General features: G+C 52.2%; 11 protein-coding genes across 11 annotated transcripts in view; 4 read left to right on the top strand and 7 right to left on the bottom strand.

Annotated features, from left to right (window-relative positions):
* The window catches only part of BO82DRAFT_355450 (WD40 repeat domain-containing protein), a 2,108-nt gene extending 695 nt beyond the window's left edge, over nt 1-1,413 (top strand). The window contains exon 2 of the mRNA XM_025635453.1: nt 27-1,413. Within this exon, the coding sequence (XP_025490681.1) occupies nt 27-1,032 (1,006 nt within the window). The 3' untranslated portion in view covers nt 1,033-1,413. The remainder of the gene's footprint in view (nt 1-26) is intronic.
* On the bottom strand, nt 1,297-3,623 carry BO82DRAFT_355451 (ankyrin repeat protein). The gene is made up of 5 exons (XM_025635454.1): nt 2,872-3,623; nt 2,052-2,805; nt 1,878-1,985; nt 1,749-1,807; nt 1,297-1,675 (listed from the first exon to the last, which is right to left on the bottom strand). Exons 1-5 carry the CDS (start codon nt 3,508-3,510, stop codon nt 1,637-1,639), a joined length of 1,599 nt encoding a protein of 532 aa, XP_025490682.1. The 5' UTR covers nt 3,511-3,623; the 3' UTR covers nt 1,297-1,636.
* A 2,334-nt stretch (nt 3,624-5,957) lies between these two features.
* Nucleotides 5,958-7,087, top strand: BO82DRAFT_417488 (NAD(P)-binding protein; the record flags this gene model as incomplete). Its single annotated transcript, XM_025640023.1, has 2 exons — nt 5,958-6,229; nt 6,293-7,087. 2 exons carry the CDS (start codon nt 5,958-5,960, stop codon nt 6,990-6,992), a joined length of 972 nt encoding a protein of 323 aa, XP_025490683.1. The 3' UTR covers nt 6,993-7,087.
* A 196-nt stretch (nt 7,088-7,283) lies between these two features.
* BO82DRAFT_403274 (GroES-like protein) lies at nt 7,284-9,287 on the bottom strand (the record flags this gene model as incomplete). The annotated part of the gene is made up of 6 exons (XM_025639369.1): nt 7,284-7,385; nt 7,438-7,658; nt 7,728-8,019; nt 8,083-8,142; nt 8,395-9,010; nt 9,094-9,287. 6 exons carry the CDS (start codon nt 9,285-9,287, stop codon nt 7,284-7,286), a joined length of 1,485 nt encoding a protein of 494 aa, XP_025490684.1.
* A 667-nt stretch (nt 9,288-9,954) lies between these two features.
* On the bottom strand, nt 9,955-10,331 carry BO82DRAFT_365845 (uncharacterized protein; the record flags this gene model as incomplete). Its single annotated transcript, XM_025637017.1, has 2 exons — nt 9,955-10,279; nt 10,327-10,331. 2 exons carry the CDS (start codon nt 10,329-10,331, stop codon nt 9,955-9,957), a joined length of 330 nt encoding a protein of 109 aa, XP_025490685.1.
* A 1,438-nt stretch (nt 10,332-11,769) lies between these two features.
* On the bottom strand, nt 11,770-12,973 carry BO82DRAFT_312776 (SDR family oxidoreductase). The gene is made up of 3 exons (XM_025632451.1): nt 12,667-12,973; nt 12,406-12,587; nt 11,770-12,353 (listed from the first exon to the last, which is right to left on the bottom strand). Exons 1-3 carry the CDS (start codon nt 12,951-12,953, stop codon nt 11,968-11,970), a joined length of 855 nt encoding a protein of 284 aa, XP_025490686.1. The 5' UTR covers nt 12,954-12,973; the 3' UTR covers nt 11,770-11,967.
* Nucleotides 12,974-13,305: 332 nt separating this feature from the next.
* On the top strand, nt 13,306-13,992 carry BO82DRAFT_355454 (cupin domain-containing protein). Its single transcript, XM_025635455.1, has one exon. It carries the CDS (start codon nt 13,395-13,397, stop codon nt 13,899-13,901), a length of 507 nt encoding a protein of 168 aa, XP_025490687.1. The 5' UTR covers nt 13,306-13,394; the 3' UTR covers nt 13,902-13,992.
* A 292-nt stretch (nt 13,993-14,284) lies between these two features.
* BO82DRAFT_417498 (uncharacterized protein) lies at nt 14,285-15,731 on the bottom strand (the record flags this gene model as incomplete). Its single annotated transcript, XM_025640024.1, has 6 exons — nt 14,285-14,650; nt 14,709-14,736; nt 14,781-15,071; nt 15,131-15,282; nt 15,335-15,443; nt 15,489-15,731. The coding sequence occupies 6 exons, from the start codon at nt 15,729-15,731 to the stop codon at nt 14,439-14,441; spliced, it is 1,035 nt and encodes a 344-aa protein (XP_025490688.1). The 3' UTR covers nt 14,285-14,438.
* A 516-nt stretch (nt 15,732-16,247) lies between these two features.
* Nucleotides 16,248-17,238, top strand: BO82DRAFT_355455 (uncharacterized protein). Its single transcript, XM_025635456.1, has one exon. It carries the CDS (start codon nt 16,274-16,276, stop codon nt 16,880-16,882), a length of 609 nt encoding a protein of 202 aa, XP_025490689.1. The 5' UTR covers nt 16,248-16,273; the 3' UTR covers nt 16,883-17,238.
* A 460-nt stretch (nt 17,239-17,698) lies between these two features.
* On the bottom strand, nt 17,699-18,389 carry BO82DRAFT_107848 (uncharacterized protein). The gene is made up of 2 exons (XM_025629779.1): nt 17,888-18,389; nt 17,699-17,797 (listed from the first exon to the last, which is right to left on the bottom strand). Exons 1-2 carry the CDS (start codon nt 18,312-18,314, stop codon nt 17,787-17,789), a joined length of 438 nt encoding a protein of 145 aa, XP_025490690.1. The 5' UTR covers nt 18,315-18,389; the 3' UTR covers nt 17,699-17,786.
* A 1,212-nt stretch (nt 18,390-19,601) lies between these two features.
* BO82DRAFT_384363 (uncharacterized protein) lies at nt 19,602-21,101 on the bottom strand (the record flags this gene model as incomplete). Its single annotated transcript, XM_025638096.1, has 2 exons — nt 19,602-19,685; nt 19,719-21,101. The coding sequence occupies 2 exons, from the start codon at nt 21,099-21,101 to the stop codon at nt 19,602-19,604; spliced, it is 1,467 nt and encodes a 488-aa protein (XP_025490691.1).
* Nucleotides 21,102-21,246: the final 145 nt, after the last annotated feature.

A 21,246-nucleotide genomic window follows, 5' to 3' on the forward strand; every position in this document is an offset into this window, starting at 1 on the left:
AAGACCAAGTGCGACCAAGACAAGAGTACTTTGGAGACGGAGTGCAATATGAAGCTTGAGGAGCAGAAGAAGGAGGCCCAGAACCAACTTCAACAGTGCCGCCGGGAGGGTCAGAGTCATCTTGGAAATGGCGCATGGCCGAAGAACGAGGCGATGACCAATAAGAGACTTGCAGCCACTGCGCTCGCATACTCGCCCAGTGACCCCAATCAGCTGGTGACCGTCGACTTCGCCCGGAATATCGACATCCACGATGTGACGACGGCACAGACCAGGCGGTTGACCACAATGCAATCGAGCGACGGTGTCGCGACGAGCATTGCCTGGCACCCGGACGGCCAGTCGGTTCTGGTGGCATGTTACTATGGGGTCGTCAAGATCTATACCGTCGGACCACCGGGCACAACTCCCAGTATCTACACGTTACTGGACGAGAAGAAGGAGTCCAGGGGGATGAAGGTCACATTCTCGCCCGATGGAAACACGGCTGTCGCTGGCCTGGAAGACGGCCGCGTTCTTCTGTGGGATGTGGCGACTCGTACTCGACTGCCCCTCTCAGCACAAGACAAGCACTCCGCCGCGGTCAATGGTCTGGCCTTCTCCTCCAAGGACGGGACTTTGGTGACCGCGTCTTCTGATAAGACTATCAAGTTCTGGGCCGGGGGCAAAGTGACCCAGACACACCCTCTGAACGTCGAGGTTCGCAGCGTGGCCTTCTCCCCCAGCGGGGTCCACCTTGCCTGCGGCTTGCAAGACTCCAGTATCAAGATCCTAGACGCTGCGACCCGCACCCAGCGCCGGGACCTTCGGGCGCACGCCTCTGCGGTGGTGGACGTGGCATTCTCCGCCGACGGGAACGCACTGCTCTCTGCCTCCGAGGACCGAACTGTTCGCGTCTGGTCCTTGATTGGAGACTATGCGCAGGCCACGGATACAGACAAGAAGGCCCAAGCCATTGCTGTGTCACCGGGAGGAAATTCTCTCGCCGTACTGTTCGACATGCGGCCGGTGGTTTTCTACGCGAAGCCCTAAGCTCCACCGTAACAACGGTGATATCGAAGTGCAGTACACTAGGAGTTCACCCCGGGTAGCCAGCGGGGATTCCTCGGTGATTATTCATCTACGTCGAGGTTTACCGCTCAATTCGAAGATGTTAATGTTATAGTCCAATGTGATTTCATCGTTAACAAAGCTCCTTGGGAAGTGCTCCGGAGGCTGCACTTGTATAATCATGCAAGATGACGAGACCGAGGTGGTATCCTGATCTCGAGCTATACTCGACAGTAATGTAGTACAATCCACTCATCTCAATTCTAAGCAGGCAAATGGCTGGTTTTGCGTGATGAACTTAAGGCGTAGTACAACTGACTACCTAGGTACAATACATATTTGAGGGTCAAGGGCCTCCATCCTTGCGGTGCCCACCCACACTGGGAACACGCTTCTTCGATGACCAATTCAACTTTCTAGCGTGTGAACAAAATCACCATGACGACTATGATTATATAATTGAGTTTGATTATCCTGGAACCCACTGGTAGCTAGCCTAGTAGTGAAACTACAGCTCAACCTACTTTTGAGGGGGGCCCAAAATACGGCACCGCCTGTTGTCCAGAGGGGAGTGTCAAAACCCCACTCATTTGAGATCGACAAGACCGGAAAACCAGTTGATCAGCTAGAAGAAAAGACACGAAATCAGTTTTGTGGCGCAATTGAAGTTAGTCAGTATAACACCGCGTCAGGCTTACATTCGCTTTAAGTCTATCGGGGTTGCCTTTGTTCGCGTCATAGTCTTGATCGAAACGGTCTAGATGAGAGCCAGCGGTTAGCGGGAGGAATGCTTTCTCTCTTTCCTTCCATCCTTGCTTCGCACTTACCGGACGAAACATAGAGGGTGTTATTAGGCAAAGGGTTGTTGACCAGCCCATTCCGGAAGGCCTCGGCCGCCGCATCACTGCCAATCTGGCTGAAGGTAAACTTGACCGCTGTCCCACAGTGTAAGAATTAGCAGCTGCCACTTCTCGGGGTTCAATAAAAACAGGGCCACGGACCTGGAGGCGAGTATTTGTTTGTTTGCAGAAAGTTGGCGGCGCTGGCGACCTCGTTGCGGAAGGTATCGTTAGTATCAGGGGAATTGGGAGCTCCATCTCCGATAGTCAGGATGAGATACGGGGCGCTGAGGTCTTTCTTGCTGTTGATCACCTCGTACAGCAACGGGTTCAGGATTTTGGTCCGGAGATTGGTGCCCAAAGGCGTGCCCCCATTCGGACTGAGCTGGTTCATCTGCTCCTTGACCTGAGTCGAGGTCAGCTTGTCGGCATTGCCGACGTCCTTGTTTATAAAGCGGATACTCGTGGTTCCACGCCCGGCTTGGGCCTCAGGGTTCACCCAGTCGAGGATGTCCATGAGCTCCGAGACAAGGACTCTGGCTGCCTCGATCCGTGTCGTGCCACTCGCGTTTTGCCCTGCTAGCGCCCAATTCATCGATCCACTATCGTCGATATACAGGACGGGTGTGTACAGTTGCGCCACCGCCAAGGTCAGAAGGTTCTGAATGGTCGGAGCGGTGGTCTGCACGCCCAGACCACTGGTCTGGACAAAGAGACTTCGTGACTGGATCGATAGCCCCGTCGGCGCAATGGAGAGAGCTTTCGCCTCAGGCTTCTTTCGAAACGCCACTGTGGCCTCCGCAATGGCTTGAATGCGAGGGTCATTCGCCGGGTAGAAGTCCTCCAACCCTTGACGATCAATGTAATCCAACAGGAAGTTCTTAAAGTCTTCCACCGTGTGCAGATCAGGGGCACCCTGAACGTAATCAATTTAGCTCTACATGGCATCTCACTGGAATTCGCAAAGAAGAGGCTTGCTTACCTCATTCAGTTCGGTGTCCTTGTTCAGATACTGAGCAATCCGGTCCACCGCGTCTTTGGCTACATCCTTCCAGTCGCCAAAATACGCGGCGGCAAATACACCCGCACTGGTGAGGAGATTGCCCAACTCCGGCCTGTACGTCCTAGTCGGGTCTCCGTGGGGCACCAGGGCTCGCTGAATGGCGGGGTCCATCGAGTCGCGCGCCAGGGTTTTGGCGGATTCCCCGCGGGCATTGGTCTGGGTCAAGGAGGCCCCGGCCTCCACCAGCGCGTGGATCAGCTTGGGGTCCTTAGCCTGCGAGATGGCCACCATGAGCGGCGTCTCGTCACCGAAATTCGGCACCGACTCGTCGATCAGGGCTCCGGCGCCGATCAGCAGCTGGACAAGCCGCACCCTCTTCTGCTTCGGCGCCGCGGCCACGAGATACAAGGGAGACCGGCCGTCGATGTTGCGCTTGGACGGATTGGCGCCGAACTTCAGCAGAAGGCTGACGGCACTGGTGTGCCCGTTCTTGATAGCCAATGCCAGCGCCGTCTCTCCGTTTCCTGTGGTGTTGTTGATATTGGTCCCCTTGGCCAGGTACTCCTCCAGCTTTTGCCGGGTGAGAGACCCGTTGGATGCGTCGTTGTACAGACTCATTTTAGCAGGGCAAACGACCAGTACGGGAAAAGGAGTAGAGAATTTCGCGGTGCAGAATTATTCTTGGAGAAGGCCGTGGTTGACGTTGTTGTAGTACAAACATCAGGATCATATCTAGACTTATACCTGCTTACATATTGATTTACCGACCATCTTGATGCTTTTACCAACGCTTTGGGGTAGGTCGTGACGCACTCCATGCATACTACGATGCAACCCATGGATTTCCACAGCACGTCACAATACTGCGGGTGTAGCGAAGGCACGCCACCAGCACCGAAGACTAACAAGGTCTCGGAACGGCTGAGCGTATGCGCTATTTTTTAATGTCCGAATGCGATATACAGTTGCTGAACTCAATGTTCAACTGATCTTGGGTCTGGTTGCACTGACTCCACGGTCCGCACGACAGTCGAACCATGCATCCAATGTTACATTGGCTCGTTGCGATAATAGGCTTGGCCAGATCACACTGTCCTTTGTGTCGCCTTGAAACTCGTGAGATTATTGGATCACGCCCCTAAAAGGAACCATAAACCTTTTCTTGCCGGGTTTCGGGTGAAAGCCCTAACATCAAGCCCTGATGATGCTTCTCCGCCATCGAGACTTGTGAAAGTAAAGAGGGTGACGCTACTATTACAAGCATACGCGCTCGTTTTCTGCGTCAATTCTCATCATAGATCCGACGGTAAGGAGGCTTGGAAACACTCCTATCATATACCAATCGTCCCCCCCGCATGGCATACCCGCATTCAACTTAGGTGGCGAACGATTCAAATAGACCTGGTTCCTCATCTCCCTTCATCCCTCCGCTATTCAAACTCAGCCTCAGGTCTGAACGCACGGCCATGAAATCTTCCTTGCGCTGAATAGCCAGATCAGCCCACTTTTGAAGACCGCAGACCCGGACAGGCTGAATTTGACAATCAGCCTTTGTTGATAGGTCGCAACCAGTACAGGTACCAAGCAACCCCCAAAGTAGGATTTATTGTGAGGGACTATAACTAGCCCTCGAGCAATAAGTAGTCATGGGTGTGAGCGCAATACATCCAAATGAGCCAAAACTTCACATTGACCGTGAAAATCACAGCCAGCGCCAGCGACAGCGAACAGAAGCAACGCAGATCTACCGATAACAGCGCGCTGACCACAGCCACCCCAAATTGGAATTAGCACAGGTGTGGAAGGACGCTATTGAACTACCCTGGCAATTGGCCGCGTTGTAGAAGGTGCAGGTTGACCCGGCGTCAATCCAGGCCGCCGATATGCCCGTATAGCAATTGAAGCCTCAGAATACAGGAACATCGCCATTGATAATTTCTGTGCATGGTCAGCCACTATAGGAGTTGATGTGACGAATGAATCGAGAAGGTATGGTCAATGAACTTGTGTGTCACCCTATTTCGCAGATGTAGTGCCAGTTTCTTGCCCATCCAACGTTGAACAGCTGCCTACCCCGATAGCCCGAATGAATTATATACATTGGTGAAATCCTCCCCTGATGCATCAACCCTAAAAGACTGATCTCCATCCTGCCTCGCTGGATGGCTCGCTCAAGTCGCTCACATACACCCAAGACTGAGAGGATGGGCAACCCTGTTGGTCACACACTGTGGTCGTGCGTAGCGGTGGATCAAATCCTAGACGATAAAATAAACGGATTCTATGCTATCAAAATAAATCAAACCCTTTCTAGAAGAGCAGCAGTGGACAAGAAACAATGATTGATTAACCGCCGCTCAAAGAATCCATATACCAGTAGTAATAAGTACCATGCATTACCTCATTTCATTCTTTTCTTTTTTTAATCTATTTTCTCCAATTAAAAAAAAAGAAAAGAAAGGAGCACGATCAAGTGAGTATACCAATAACCACAAATGAAGTAGACTTGAGACCACTTATAGACGATGTTGATTTAAAATAAAAATTCCAACCAAAATTTCACAGTTTACAAAACATTTCACCAAGTATAGGAAATACACTATCATTTTAAACTCCACTATTGATATGGTTGATATCCGTAGAAGCTTTTCTAAGCTCACCACCGGTCTTCACGCCCTTTCAAGCAAGGCCCACATGACAAAACGATCAACAGGATCGTTTTCTACTCATCAATATCCACTACTAAGCATGCGCTCCGGAACACCGACCTTATCAAGCATGCCCAAAATGCTTATCAAGCACCGCCTTGGGAGTAGGCTTCAGAAATGATTTCAAGCCCGCGTCGGGATTGAGGTCTACCCGGACGTTGATAGGCTGCGTCGTCAGAGGCCAGACCTTTGAATGAGCGCTGGCATAACCCTAAATGCATTTCATGATAATCTATAAAGATGGTCGGGATGGCTGCCATGCATCGTGTCTCTATTTCATGAAAGGCGACTGAAGTTCTTCAGCTGGATACCGTCGATTATCCCATTCCTCCATCCCTAACCTGTCACAGTATCAACATGGCCACCGCCAGAAAAGTCTCGATCGTTGGAGTATGCTATCCAACCACCACCTTACCCACTCTGGAACCATCCCTGACCGTGCATTCGAGGCCACCGGCACTCTGGGCTCGCGCATCATCAGCTCTAGCAGCGGCAGGCCACGAAGTGACCGCGCTGCAGCGCAAAGATTCCAACAAACCCACCCTTGAAGAACTGAGTACCGTCAAGGTCGACTACCAGAGCCGCGACGAGCTCATCTCCAACCTCACCGGCCAGGATGTTGTCATCAGGTGAGTACATTAACCTCTCACCCCCGTCGAATCTACCGAGAAATCAAATTAAACCCCCCGCAGCGCTGTCCCCTTCCCCCAACTCGCCACGGAAAAAGCTATCATCGACGCCTGTATCACTGCGGGGATCAAGCGCTTCATCCCCTCGGAATTCACCACCATGCTGGAGTCCCCACTAGCCATCAATCTCCCCATCGCGAGAGAGAAGGTTCTCATCCGTCAATACCTGAACCGAGCCATGCCCACCACCGCAGGAACCACAACATGGACCTCGATCAACAACAGCGCCTTCTTCGACATGGCCCTGAAATACGGGGTGCTGGGCCCCAACCCGATGGCCAAGAAAGCCGTCTTTCACGACGGCGGCGACAAGCTCATCGCCGTGTCATTGCTCGCCGATATTGCATCGGCGGTAGTCCAGCTTCTGGAGCCGGCCACGTTCGAGCCCGCCGCTAACCAGGCGGTGTATATCTGCTCTGCCGCCGTGACGGAGCGGCAGCTCACCCGGCTGGTTGCGGAGGTGTTGGGGACGGAGTTTGGGACGCCGAAGGAGGTTTCGGTCAAGGAGCTGATCGCGGAGTCAGATAGGAAGTTGATGCAGGGGGATCAGTCGGTGATCATCAATTACTGTTTTCAGATGATGTATGGGGAGGGGTACAGGGGTGGGGATTTTATGGAGTTCAATTGGAATGAGCGGTTGGGGTTGAGGATTATGGGAGAGGAGGAGCTGAAGGAGACTATTCGGGAGATTTTAACGGAGTAGGGCAGCTAAATGGGTCTTTGCTTTGGCTTGTTAATTCGGGTGCTGTGCTCTACAGTACATTGCTTCCGTGTTTGTGTGATCAAATCTGGGCCTCGTCTATAGGTTAAAGATGTTGTACTGTACATAATTCTGGATCGCGGAGTGACTTGGTTTAATCCCCACGATACTGCAACACTCTAGTCAAAACAAGAAGAAACCAGGGTTCAAGTTAACAGAAGCTGATCCCTCCGTCTGGCGAGGACCTCCTCCCAATCCACCCCCTTCCTGCCAGCGAACCCGTCTCTGCCTCCCTCAGACGACGCTCCCACACTTCCTCCAGTATGGCCGGGCCAGCGCGATATTCTCGAACCGCCTCCAGCGAAGGTGGTGGTGGCGGTGGCAGAGAGGATAATGCTTTTGCACCGAGGAGATGGGCATACCATCCGGGCTGATTACCGAGACATACCTCCGAAGTCAGAAGGACAAGGCAGGTGGCTGCGTGGGTGCAGACATTGTCGTCCTGTGAGGGAGTGGACAGAGCTAGGGCTAGGTGGCCTAGGGCGGTGGATCGCGCTTCTAGGGCGGTGATGCGGTAGCGCTCGTCTGCTGCGGCAGCTAGATGGCCTGACGCCCAGGAGATCAATGCACCCGATAGAGCGGGCGAGACGATCGACATTGGGACGAATTCTGTGTTGGGAAGATAGCATCAGGTCAGTTGCGGTGTGGTTGATGAATTCTGGCGAGGGAGCAGCTCACCGGAAAGAAAGGAGTTGTACTGCTGGCTGACTGTTAACATCTGGGTCATAATGTTGATGTAGTACTTCATCGCGTACTGCCTCATAGACGTTCGATTTGTCTCTCGGATGGTAAAAGGGTGGTAATCGTGGAAGAAATGCACTGTATCCACTGTTCGGACGGAAGGCGCGGCGTTCGATTCACCGGGGTGAGTCCGCGGGTCAGGGGCAATTTGACGCTTGGGCTCTCTCACACATTCGTGATTGAGGCGGATGCAAGCTCCGCATTCAGGGAAGGTGTTCTCGATGCATTTCTTGTGTCTATGCGAGGATGAGTTTCGATGGTGAATTAGAATGAGTGAGGGGGGTATGCATACCTGTAACGGCATGTTAGACAGCCCGTTCGGTCGTGCTTGGAACCATTCCTTCCTCGAATTCTAGAGGTAATTATGTCAGACATGGGTTGCTTAGTACTAAGTATCTGATCTTATGTAGAGTGAGGATGAGTGTTGTGTTGATGCTTGGATTGGGGGACTGATAGGAGGCGGGGTTACAATAATGGCTATTCCTATCTCGGAAGTGGGTCGAATAACCGGATACAGTATACATACGTAGCCCTAGACCCGAATGCAATATGTGATACTCGTTACAGTAGCACCAGATACTCCATCTCATGGCGCGAGAATCACCACTTTCCCCGTATGACTCGAATTCCACAGATACTCATAGGCAATCCTAGCCTGTTCGAACTCAAAAACCTGGTCAATGACCGGCCGGATTGCATGCGCCTCGAAGCACGCGAGCATCTCCTGCAGCTGCTCGCGCGATCCCACCACCACGCCCCGCACGATGCAAACCCTATCCAGCGCCAGGAATGCTGCGTCCGGACCGCGCAACTCCTTGCCCTTCCCCAGGGGATCGGGGTTGGTAATGTGCCCGATGCAGTGAATCAGCCCGTGCAATGCGATCGCGTCGAACGACTGCTGCAGGGTCAGGGTGCCCTGTAGGAGGACAGTCTGCCCAGCGCGCAGGGGTACCAGCCCGTACAGCGCGTTCCAGGCCGTCAGTGCGGCGCAGGGCAGGCACGACGCCTCCTCGAAGCTCAGGTAATCCGGGATCCGGACCACCCCTAGCGTAGGGAACATGAAGTACTCGCCAAGCAGGCCTTGGATCTCACCCCCGAGCTGCGAGAGGAGGCCTGCTTTGGTCAGTCGCCCGGCGAGGTGGCCCTGCGTGAAATTGGCCAGGACGCGGTCGCCCACTTTCCATTCGGTGACGCCTTCGCCGATTTCGTCGGTGATGCCTCTTCCGCGGAGACGTTAGGGCTGTACTGTACAGATGTGTGAGAGAGAGAATGTATTTCCACCTGCGCCATCGTTTCCAGGCACAAGAGCATCGGGTCCGGGGAAGGATAGGTGCCTTTGGCAATGATTGCGTCGCGCCAGTTCAGTGACACGGCTTTGATGCGGACAAGAACCTGGCCGAACTTTGGGGAAACCTTGGGCACTTCGCGGACCACGAGACTATCGAAGCCCTTCTTCTGCGGCAGATAGTACTGTTTGAATGTAAGATTGGTAGCCATGCCGGCTTATCAAATGATAATACGCGACTGTTCTTCTTTCATACTGACGGATATGAGCATTCTGTAGAAGATATTACGGATTTTATATAGGTTGATCATCCTCCTTGGCGGTTGTGAAGGTAACTTAGTAAGTGGGACGGAAACGCCAGGCTCAAACACGCCAAAGACGTCGAAGACGCCGGATACGCCAATCCCGCCAGCCAATTAACAGTCTGTTCTTGTACCTGCATTAATTCGCCCTTTTACTCCTCAATGTTTTCTTGGAATGACAAATGCTGCCGACCAGTACAACTACAGAAAGTTACGACTGGAGGGAATCTCATCATTGGTCAAGTATGTTTGAATCCATGACTGTTAAGTGGCAGAAAACAACTCCTCCCAAACTCCCCGCCCCTAATCACTCCCCACTGGATTCACGATGTCCTCTGGACCCTAAAGTTGAACATGATTTCCTGCCTAGATAGTCTCGAGACGGACTAGGATGATCCTTATTAGAGATGATCATTGAGGACCACATTTGCCTTTTCCCATGTTGGCAGATCGAGATAGTGCACGTACTAAGAGACAGGGCAGGTTGACCGGAAAATGCTCAAACTTCAGACCTTCAAGGGAATGGAGCCAAGAGCACGGCAGCACAGGCAGACTGACAGCTTCCGAAGGCGCTATTTCAGGCCACAATTGAAGCTGGGATCGTGGCTCCAAGAGCAGCACCCCAGACGAAGCCCGCGGCAGAGTAGCATGCCATCACCACAGCCACACCACCTTCCTGGCAGACCCCGTAGGCTGCGGGTGTTGCGGAGGCATAGCTGAATGCAAGACCGAGTACGCTAAGAGCTTCATAGGACATCTTCTCGTGGTGGTTGTTCGCGATGTTGATGACTGTTGACGTAGTGTGACCGTGGGAGGGGACAGTAGGTAGTAGCTTCGCCAGTTGAGGGAAATACGAACGTTGGGAGGTGTAGATGTTGAGAGGAGTACAGCGAGCAATGGGACTGTATTTAAACTAGAGGTCTGTCGCGTAACAGCTTTGACTACCCACTACATGATTGTTTCATTCACTCAACTTCTAAAATACCTCTTCAATGGATCAATCATCGTGCTGGATGATGGAAGGGCTTTCCTTCATGCATTGCCAGCAGAGTAAGAAGACTGCCTATTAGTAGCACATATCACGTGAGCACACGAAGCAGGTTCGGATGCTTGCAGGAATCGCTCTGACACAATGCAAACAATGGCTGAGTGCCCTCCTCTCTCACGATTGTTTATTTGACTTCTACAGTTTAGGAGATTGGGACATCCTTTCATTCCGGCTTGAAATACCATATGAATGCTCTAAGCCATGCCCTTGGTCGATTCTACGGTGGCACAGGCTCTGATTTCAGGATCATCTAGTTGTCTGGCTACCTAACAGACTCTCTTGAAGCAGTCTTCTGCATTACCGACGAAGAGGTTGCAGCACACGGCATGTATGTCTCACTCGCTTTATCTCCACTGTCCAGAATCATGTGCTCTTCTCTTGTTTATGTAGACTGTGCCACCTTTCTTCCAGTCTAGTCACCATTTACCAATCAACCATGACGACGGATGTCTACCAGCGGCATGAATGGTGGGGCCGAACACTCCTGGGAGGTCACTTATTCAACACAAGCTACAGCCAAAGAAACGCAGCCACGGTTGTTCTTACTAGCTATGTCTTCCACAATAAGGCTATATAAAAATGATTGAAAAGCCCCCGCATTAAGTCAATCATATGAGGAAGATTCTCATTTTGCCGTTACGCCGCCGTCATCTCCCATCAACTATGTGCACGCCACCCGTGGTGAATCCAGGGCTCTCGTCAAGCAAGTAAGCCACCAGCCCTACCACCTCCTTCGTCGATCCCACCTTCTTCATAGGAATAGCGTCTACCAGAGTCTTCATCAGACTCTCGAGACCGCATTCTGCAACATAGGTGTACCAATCGGACCCCTGCCCGTCCTTGTCAGCAATCCAGTCTTATCAACATCGTAGTAAAAGCAAAAGCAAAGTATAGCAAGCAATCTGGCAACGAGAGAGGCGACACGATGGTCAAAGAGAAAAACTCACGGGCAAACCGCATTAACCCTAAGCCCATACGGCGCCGCATCCATCGCCGCTGAACACATGATTCCCAGCACCGCATGCTTGCACGTAGTATACGCCGACAGATTCGGCGCCCCCGTGACCGACGAAGTACTACCAAAAGACGATGACCGACCCCGTGGAAATCACCTGCCGACCAACCGCATCCACCATGTGCCTCAGCGCCGCGCGGACGAGGTTCAGCGTGCCCTGCACGTTGACCCGCTGGGCGAACTCCCAGCCCTCGTTCGTCACGTTCCAGATAGGTTGCTGGCCGGATTCCCGCGGGTGGGCGCCCGCGGTGTTGATTGCGCCGTCCAGGCGGCCGAAGTGGGTGCCGGTGGGCGCGGCGGGCCAGGATGTTCGTCTTGCCGATTATAGGCTCCAGTTCAGTGGTGAGGGCGTCGAGACCCGATTGGGAGAGGTCAGTGACTGCGAGGCGCGCGCCGAGCTGGGCGAGGTGAATTGCAATGGCGTGGCCCATGCCGGAGGCGGCACCGGTGATGGCGTAGACTTTATTTTGGTGGGAGGTCATACTCCTTTTCTTTAGCTCTACATAGGAAACGCGACCCCGGCCTTCCTACTGGGGATAATCCGTACTATGCGCGATCACTTCCATATTATCCATATTCTCCTTCAGCCCATCAACCTTGGCCCGCAACACCGCATAACAATCCGACCCCAGCGGCATCCGAAGATAAGACGCCGTTTCCGCGCAGAAACCCTGCTGCTCGACAGCGTCAAAGATCCGCGCCGCCGCCTTCTCCGGATCGCCCCGCTGGGTCCCGTCGACTGTGTCGTAGCGCTGCATCGCTTGGCCCAGCGCTTTGTCCTCATACGCCGGGTTCAATCCTGCTGCGGGTTTCACGTACGCGGAGAGAAATCCGGTCCGGAAGCCGCCAGGCTGGACAACCAACACTCGAATGCCAAATTCGGCCAACTCGGCTGCTAGACTTTCTGAAAGACCTGGGAGGATTGTGTCAGTAGGGTCAATGTATGCCTCAGGGTTGTGGCTCACCTTCGAGGCCGAACTTGCTGGCGGAATATAACGCGGTGGCGGGACGACCGATCAGCCCCGCGACGCTGGAGATGTTGACGATGCATCCGGCCTTCTTCTCGCGCATGAAGGGAAGACAGCCCTGGATGACGCGGATCGGACCGTAGAGGTTTGTGTCGATTTGCTGGTGGATTTCGGTCTCACTGCAGGCAAAGTCACAAATCAGCATGCTCATCCAGAATAGGAAGACATATAGGCAGGTTCGGCTTGTTGAGCACTTACTTCATATCTTCAAGACTACCCAAGATGGAGTACCCCGCGTTGTTCACCACCACGTCAAATCCCTCATGCTCGCGGGAGAGACGGGTGGCATGCTCTTTCGTTTTGGGATCCGTCACGTCAAGTGGTGCCCATGTGCCTCCCAGCTTCTCGAAATGAGGGTAGCTCTGCTGCGCCTTCGATACATTTCGCACCGCACCGACGACCTTGTGGCCTGCGCGGAGAACATGATGAGCGAGCGCGGCGCCGAGCCCGGACGATGCGCCGGTGATTAGCCAGGTTTTGCTCATGGTGGTGCTTAAGAAGTTGCACGGTTCCGAAATTCCAAAGATGAGCTGAGATTTTCCTAGCAGCAGATGGCAGGCTTTAATAACACTCTCGGTTGTACAGGTTCAACTCATGATCTCATGCGCCCGGGAAATGAAACCGAAGCCCCACACTCGGCAAGCCGGAACCACTTCAAAGGCTCTTGTCTAGTGGGTGCTCCACTATTTTGCTGGGCCAAGACGGAGATATCCCATGGACTTAGCGACAGGGTCATCATCGGTCGGCGTTAAGCTGTCATCACTGGTGGTGCTGCAACTCCTATATACTAGGTGGTTCCCGTGCAGAAGACGTTCAACATCAACTATCATAGATCATCCCACCGTTTACACTCGCCTCTGGAGATAGAAGAATTACTGATCATCTCCCGCCAACTTTGCCAACCAGAACAACTCAACTCCTCCAAAATGTCCTCGCCTCAACCTCCTCCACCTCCACCGCCCAACACCCGCCGCATCATAACCCACAACGCCTCCCGCACCGCCACCATCGCCATCAACGCCCCAAAAGAGCCCACCGCCCTCGCAGACGGCACATACCTCAACGCCCTCTGGTCGTCCACCGAGATCCCCGCCACGATCGACCAGGACCCAACCAAGATCCAACCCGAATCGACCGCCGCCACAAACAGCGGCTCCGTCTTCTGCACCTACGATCTGCCCCCGCGATACGAGGGGCCGATGCATCGCTCCGTCACCCTTGATTATGTCACCGTCACCCGGGGCGTGGTCACGCTGAGCACGGATGATGGGTCCACGGCGACGCTGCAGGCGGGCGATACGGTCGTGCAGAGGGGCACCATGCACAAGTGGGGGAATCCGTCGGATGAATGGGCTAGATTGACTTCGGTGATGGTGCAGGCGCGGCCGGTCGTGGTGGAGGGGGAGGAGATGGGGGCTGTGTGGCCATTTTAGTTTCTTTGGTATTGCAGGGGTGAGATGTGGTGTTCGATTTGTTAAGCGCAGCAGTTTGTGGGCTTGTACGGCTAAAATCACTGTGCTGGTGCGTTAATGTGTAGGAATCGATTTTTTCTGCTGCCGAGATGACCGGAGATAATCTACTTCCTTCCGTCTTCGTTCTTTTGTCTTGATCTTTTCAGTTAAGGCTGGAGGAGTCATGCCATACCTTTGCTTGGGGGAGCTCATTCATAAATACGGCCAAAGCTAACATCTCGCTCCCAGCAACCTGGCGCCGACCGGATAGGGTCCGTTCTGAGTTTGTGATGCGGCTCAGTGAGCGTCTCCCATCGCCTGAGATTCAGACCCTTGAGCTTGGTGAGGTAAATCGGCCGGAGTGAGTCGTCGCCTTCTTTTGTTCCCGCTGTCATTCGCTCCGGCATCTGCGGAAACAGGGGTTGTAGATCAACTGGCGAAGCGGCCGCATGCTGCCAGTCGATCACAGCTGTGATATTGTTGGTTGCTGGCTTTACGGATATATTGTCCAGGTGTAAATCAGGGTGTGACAGCTGGTTCAGACGTTCCTGGTCCATAGCATTGTGAGTCAAGTTGGGCACAAGCATATCGCTCGAGCAGGCCGAGGTACTCATCTGCAGTCTCTGGCTGCTCCTCTGATCGCCGGACATTCATTCTTGGCTGTGCGTGCGTCTGCGCCCATTGAATCTCGTTTCTCGCAATGGCTCTCGCATACTCGGCCATGTTCTTAACTGTTTATTTGCGTGTTGAAGGGCTGACATGATGTATTTACGAGAAAGAGTAGCTTACACGGCCCCCTCTGGAGGTCCAATCTTGCCTGTCCCGTTGGGCGGTGCCAATATTGTGGATTAGTCAACGGACCGAGGGCAAATCTGGGCCGACTTCTACCGTCTGGGGTTTGTACTGGAACAGAATTGGCGTGTTCTGAGTTTGATTCCAGCCTGACTGGAAGTATATGCATCCATGCCCCGGGAAAGTGACAGACGAAAGCCTCCGCTCGATGTCGACGATGTACGACCGAGCCGAAAACGGTAGCTTACTCCACAGGAGCCCTAACGGCTGTTCCAGAATGTACTCGGCCCCGACTGCATTTGTCTCATCTGCAGTCCACAGGTATATTCGCGGGACCGGGATAGCGAGATGGTCTCGGAGCTGTTGGATACATCATTAAGTAACTTGAAACCATGCGCCTTCAAGGGTTGGACACCCACAAACTGTCGCGTCGCCACTTCCGACGCGCTGGTGTAAAATTTCGGCCCTGCATTAGGGTTGTGCAGCTGAGCCACCACTTCCTGTCCATTGTCCATCGACAGGATCAACGACTTGTTGTATTGCCCTTCGATACATTTGATGACCTTGGTACCTGTGATAAACAATTAACTGTACTCCATGCCTGGTAAAATAGAGAGTCTCACAACTCGAAGCATAACTACCAGCAACTCCAATGGCGGCATCGATCAGTGCTGGGAGCCGGAACTTGCGGTACCGCGCAGCCAATTGCTCGGCGTCTTTGGCGCTGTGGAGCTATCAATAAGCAATTGGGTTTATAGTAGAGAGAGAAGAACGGACAGCCAGCGATACCGTTTGTATTAGTACAGCTCGGCTTCTTCGATGGGGACTTCTGCTCATAAAATCGATATTCATGATACAAGGTATGCGGATGGTTATGGCAGGGAATATCTTCGCCGTGCTCGAGTGCTCTCCATAGTGGTGGTGTTGTACAAGTACGGATGAAATGGCTCTTCCCTGCAAGAATGGGGGTTCTGAACAACTTCCACAGCATGGGAGAAGACGGGTGAGGAAGAACAACATTTTGGTAGTGGGTGCATCGGGTGGAACGTCAAACGTTCAATTAGCTGTGGTTCTTCACGTGGGACAGATACTGCTGGGGTAAGGTAAGATATGTGGGGCTGGATCTGCATCAGGGGGGTGAAAGCTCTCTCGAGGCGTCAAATATTTATACATGTTCAACACTGGCCGTGGCAGACATATGGGCTGAAGCTTGGCCTCTAGAATACATTAAGTTAAGAACAGATTATATCCATCCTTGCTCGACAAAGAGATAATATGAGCGCAGTGTTATACGGATCACAGGAGCATATGACAGAGAGTTCACGCTTCTTAGCTGGACCACTGTAGTCACCTAGCTGATATTGGCCACTTTGGAAAAGCATCGCAGCAGAACTATGTCCGGGGAGCAATCAGGCTCGACTCATTTCAAAGAGTCAATCAATGCGATTCAAAAGGGTTAGCCTGCGCATGTGATGTCAGCCCTAGTTGAAATAGTCCTTTGCCCCTCCTTCCAAGGCTGCCTCCCACCTGATCCTGTTTCTCTTTCTCCCACCGCGCTTCAGATGTCTCCCGCCGACTACAGCTTCGATCCAAGTGTCCTGCACGACTTCTACCATGCAGAAGAGCTACCCCCTCTCGGCTCCGAATCGACCTCCATCCCCCATCAACGTCAAGCTACGATCGCCCTGCTCCAGCCTTTCTGGAACACCAACATCCTCGAATCATGTCGCCAATCCCGTGCGACCACAAACACCGGGTTCCGCGACGCCAGATACGAGTATCTCAACCTCGATCCCCTTAGCAAAGCATGGAGACAGCAAATGATGAAGCTGCCCCTTTTCGCGCGGCTGGTATTCGATCTGACATTGCCTCCACGGGACACCTGCCATTCGCCAGAAATATACGGGGACCAGAAGATACCAGAGAAGGTCTGTTGTGTTGTGGAAACAAGGGACACTATGAATCTGGTTAGGTCGATCGCTTTAACTACAGTGATGCGGGCGAAGAGTAAAGTAGTATCTTTTGATGTTGTCTTTAACCAGGAGGATGGGCTGTTCGTCGAAGGTATAAAGATTTTGAAGGGCCAGCTTGTTGCACTGAGCCAGGCAAAAGGCACCGCGGAGGGGAATAAGCGAAAGAATGCCAACGCAGGTGTTGAGGTTGATGGATAAAACAAAGGAAAGGGGCCAAAATCTGTTACTCACTCCCCCTACTTCGATTATAGCTATAGGTACTGTGTTGGGATAGCATATGCCCAAAAATGGGCTATGGAGGTCTTGACTGGAATGTCCTGTGGTGCTGTTTGACACTTCCCCAGAATATGCAATGCGCCCTAATTTGATACTATATATCTGACAACACTCGATCATGGGTTATCCACAACTATCATTTATTGTTGAGAAAGGTACCGGCAAGACGTCACTCCTGCTACATGCCTTGCAAGCCACTAGGGGGCAACAGGCTAGCGATCCTGGAGGCGTCAGCGGAAGCGGCGGTCTTGCGACTGCGGCTGAGCAAGCCTCTAATAAGTTGCGGCCTCTGATGACACCTGCGAGAGAGGTGGAAGATGCTTGAATTCTCACTACGTGAGGCTATCAGCGGAACTAGCTAGCTAGGAACCACCGAGGTGGGCGGTGAGCGGCAGTCTGGGCGAGGCCGCAGGACCGCCGTCAGTTTCTGTCAGGGCTTGCAACCGGGTTATGCTTTAGCTAGTACTGTGATACTGAAATTATTGATATCTACATCCACCATGCAGCAACCAAGTCGCTATTCAAAATCTTTCTTCCCTTTCATGTACAGGTGAGGCAGCAAGGGTTCCAAGGTAGAAGAAATGTCAACCTCTGGTGGCATTTGTGTCCTCATCTGCCATTTGTTCTGCGTTGTATTTATCTTCGTGCTGGAGAAAAGCGTCCGAATAATTGTATTAGAGCACATGTACTAGATTCAATATATGTGTATAATGATTACAGTCCCCAGACCAGAAGACTCGCTCTCTCTCTCTGCGCATACTTTCCTCGATTGGTTTGAACCACAACAATTTGGGTCACCTTCAACAGTTGCACATACTTAAGACCATCACCGATTTCCTATTTCGAAGATCAGTCAAGCGGAATCCAGAGAGGCAAGAAAAAGCAATCTGCAAGGGAGCCTCTCCACGAGGGCGTGGCGGGATTTACCAGATCTTCGCCGGTGCGATCGCTTGCTGAGCAAATACGCCGTGATTATCTCCATTCCCAGACCAACGACCTCCCCTAGAAATTCCATGGACTCCGATTCGGCCCACCCATGCCGAGAGTTCTCAAGATAATCCGGGATCAATGACACAGCCAAATGTAAAGCGATGATAATACCCAGTTCAATTAAAACAATAGTGCGGATGCCGTAGAAATAGACTTGGATCCATATAACTGAAGAGGCTCTGGCTCCGTGATATAGACCTTTCAAAAAGGGGTCGAAGGTTGGGGATGGGGATAGCGCAAGAAAATATGGCTTGATGAGAGAAGTCATTGGTAGTATGGTAGTGCGTGTGAATAGCAAAATTGGTATGGAATGGTTGGAAAAAAGAGAGTCAGCTTCAAGTTCGCGCAACTTGGAAAGAGTCATCAACTGCAAGAACTAATGGTAGGGCACAGGAGTTTTTAGTTAACACGAACAGGCCATGAACAGGACTGAATGGTTTGGTTCATCCCTGAAGGCTTAGCGCGCACTGGGCTGGGTCAAGCGTGGGGTTGTGGGGATTTAAGATCCGTCAGGGAGAAACCCTGCAAATAGGCAGCTATCTGGCTATAGCCGAATATCCGAAGAAACACCTAGCTCCGCCAATGATGGAGACTTGCTCGGATCAATCCAGTTGTGGTTAAGGTGCATTCATGATTACAGTAAACCTATGTTACACTGACTATGTTCATTCACAACTGTCAATAGAGTCGTTATTTTGGATAGACTGTTTTCATATGATTCTATAAGTATCATTCGCCATTGAGCGTTGGATTATTCCTGGATAGGACGCGGTCTAAGAGAGGTAGGAGCTGTAGAACAATAATGGTGGCGAAAAAAGATAATTATTGCGCATTGAGCTTGATGTTGGAACCGGGCGGCCGATTGTTGTTGTCACATACGGATATCAGTCAATGGTTGCGGTAATATATAAACACAGGGTACGAACTATTGCTAAGATGATTCCACTTAGTCATGGGACCCTTAGATTTGGGGATCTACCTCAGATCTTACCTAGTAGGGAGATCTCTAGCTTCGGTGTATTATTCCTGATCCAGGTAATTTTGTGTTGCTAATTTTGAAGATAATGATATCCGATTCCATACACTTAAATCTAGGATATGGTCTGTCACGAGGTATCTAATGGGAGCCAAGGAGATGCGTGGCTTGAATCCTCTTGTTTTTCCCCAGGTAGCCTACTGTGCAGGCCTAGAATAGTAGGAAATGAAGATAAAGTGCATGGAGAACTTTTCGTGACTAGAAAGAGCACGTAAATCGAATTGAAGGTCAGGCATACACAACTGTACAACAATAGACGGAGTAGGCTAAATGAATTGCGTCGCCTCTTTCTTCTTCCGGAAGACGCAGCAACAGATGCGTACGAGCAAACAGAAGGCCTGCTTCACTTGTCTAGTAGTAGGTTCCATGGCAAAGGATAAGCCTAACATGAGACAGGCGAAAGATAACGACGTGACAGGCACAAAGTATGAATGATTGATCCGCGACCAAAAACAGGTTACTGTAAAACCGACAAGGTTGAGTCATGCTAAACACTCATTGATCAAGGGTTCGGCCCTCAGCTTGAGACTTTACATTCCGAGCACCGACTAGAGCCACCCTCTATGTAGAATGTCAACGTCTATCACCCTGCGGCCGCAGGATGTAAGTGCCTTTTCACGGCGTAGGCATTTTAGCGGTGTCTGAAAGCCCGTGCATTTCCAAAAGTTCCTTTGCATGCCGCGTGAAGAACAACAGCCGCTGGCGGTGGTGGTGCAGCTCGTCCAAGTCCACGTGGGTGCGGGCCTCGGCGTCGTTCTGACCATTGATGAGTATCAACATGAAGAACGTCTCGATGATGCTGGGCGGTACGTTGGAAATCAACTGTCCGGTTAGACTCCACTTCATAGCGCTGGACGCGACCACGCATCCGAGAGTGAGGAGAAGGCCTGCCATAACCATGAGAATATGGGAGGTAATCGCATCCATTCGGCGGGAGACTGTCTGGCTGAGAGACGGGCGTTGGGCTGCGGTGGGAGAGGTAGCAAGGGAGAGATCCGTCAGCAGCGCCGCATCTGCAATCAAAACCATACTCATCTGGCCTTTGATGTACTGGTGCACCTTGCTTTGGACATTACGAAGAACAAAGCTGTCAAATAGACCCACCAGGCCGGCATATGTTCCGATCAGGAGCCACCAGTTACTGTCATAGTGGAGGAGAGGGCCGACCGCAGCCCAGGCGATGATCACCAGCACGAGGAGCATGAGGCCCACCAGGGTTCCAACAATGTCCGCGTAGTAGAAGATCACCACCTGCAGGACATTCTCTTTGGGTGGGGGGTCAACCGCCACAGGATTAGGTAGATCATCCTTGGTCAAGCAGCGAAGCTGCATCTCGAGGCTCAAATCGAGACGGAAGATGGCGTCAAGAGAGGTGTTATTTGAATCTGCGTTGCGTTCTCGAAGGCAAGCGAGAAATGCAAACACCAGAATCATCATCGCTGATGTGGCATCGTTGATGTAGAGTTGCCACCGGTTGGACCAGCTGCAATGCGGACCGAAGCCCAGCCAAATCACGACACAGACGCAGAAGAGGAGAGAGCTGAGGACATGCCCGAACGCCCTGGCGGAATACATGATACCCCATGCCATGACACCCTGAGAGTCCAAACTGTAATCTATCGGCTCAAGAGGCTCCGTGTTGCACTTGTCGGCGACTCGACGGATACCGTCCTGTCCTAGCTTCCTCTTGACGTTGGCGAGCATGCGTTGATGACTGTGACTCCGGGACTGGAGCTCAACGATGGCTTCGCGCTGCTCGGAATACTGGCGCAGGAGCTGACGCATGATGAACGAATCGAAAACGTAACAAAGAATAGCTTGAACGTCGGAAATAGAAGCAATCCAGACGCTTGCGTTTCCAAAGCGAATTCCCAACATAGCCCACGTTAACAGACCGGCGAGGATTGTGAGAAAGACCGGTACAGATCCGGAAAAGCGGACCATGGCATCGAGGCAGCGATCAACGAGTCTTGGGCTCCGCCTAACTCGGAATTCAGAAACCTCATTAGTCGGAGTCGCGCTCATGTCTATCTTGGTATCTATCCCACCTCCCAGCCACTTGGTTTCAGCAATCCCCTCCACCTCGCATCGAAAGACAGGGGTAAAGTAGTTCATTTTGTTGTTTTGCTGGGAAATTACGGCGGATGAGTGAGATTTGCTGACTCGCAGAAGAACTGCAGTAGGGCCAGCACGCGTGGGATGGAGAGGATGATGGGCACGAGCGAGCTCATAGAGCGAGGATCAGCCATTCGGAGTTGAT

This window comes from Aspergillus uvarum (assembly GCF_003184745.1).
Source record: "Aspergillus uvarum CBS 121591 unplaced genomic scaffold BO82scaffold_36, whole genome shotgun sequence".
Classification (NCBI taxonomy): Eukaryota; Fungi; Ascomycota; class Eurotiomycetes; order Eurotiales; family Aspergillaceae; genus Aspergillus; species Aspergillus uvarum.

Coding starts and splice junctions, on each gene's coding strand:
- BO82DRAFT_107848 (XM_025629779.1), bottom strand. CDS start 18,314: ATGACTCTTTCCAAGTTGCGCGAACTTGAAGCTGACTCTCTTTTTTCC.
- BO82DRAFT_355454 (XM_025635455.1), top strand. CDS start 13,395: ATGTCCTCGCCTCAACCTCCTCCACCTCCACCGCCCAACACCCGCCGC.
- BO82DRAFT_312776 (XM_025632451.1), bottom strand. CDS start 12,953: ATGAGCAAAACCTGGCTAATCACCGGCGCATCGTCCGGGCTCGGCGCC. Junction 12,588..12,666: donor GGTAGTCTTGAAGATATGAA/GTAAGTGCTCAA, acceptor CTTTGCCTGCAG/TGAGACCGAAATCCACCAGC. Junction 12,354..12,405: donor CAGCAAGTTCGGCCTCGAAG/GTGAGCCACAAC, acceptor CAATCCTCCCAG/GTCTTTCAGAAAGTCTAGCA.
- BO82DRAFT_355455 (XM_025635456.1), top strand. CDS start 16,274: ATGTCTCCCGCCGACTACAGCTTCGATCCAAGTGTCCTGCACGACTTC.
- BO82DRAFT_355451 (XM_025635454.1), bottom strand. CDS start 3,510: ATGAGTCTGTACAACGACGCATCCAACGGGTCTCTCACCCGGCAAAAG. Junction 1,986..2,051: donor AAACAAATACTCGCCTCCAG/GTCCGTGGCCCT, acceptor ACTGTGGGACAG/CGGTCAAGTTTACCTTCAGC. Junction 1,676..1,748: donor CCGATAGACTTAAAGCGAAT/GTAAGCCTGACG, acceptor CTTTTCTTCTAG/CTGATCAACTGGTTTTCCGG.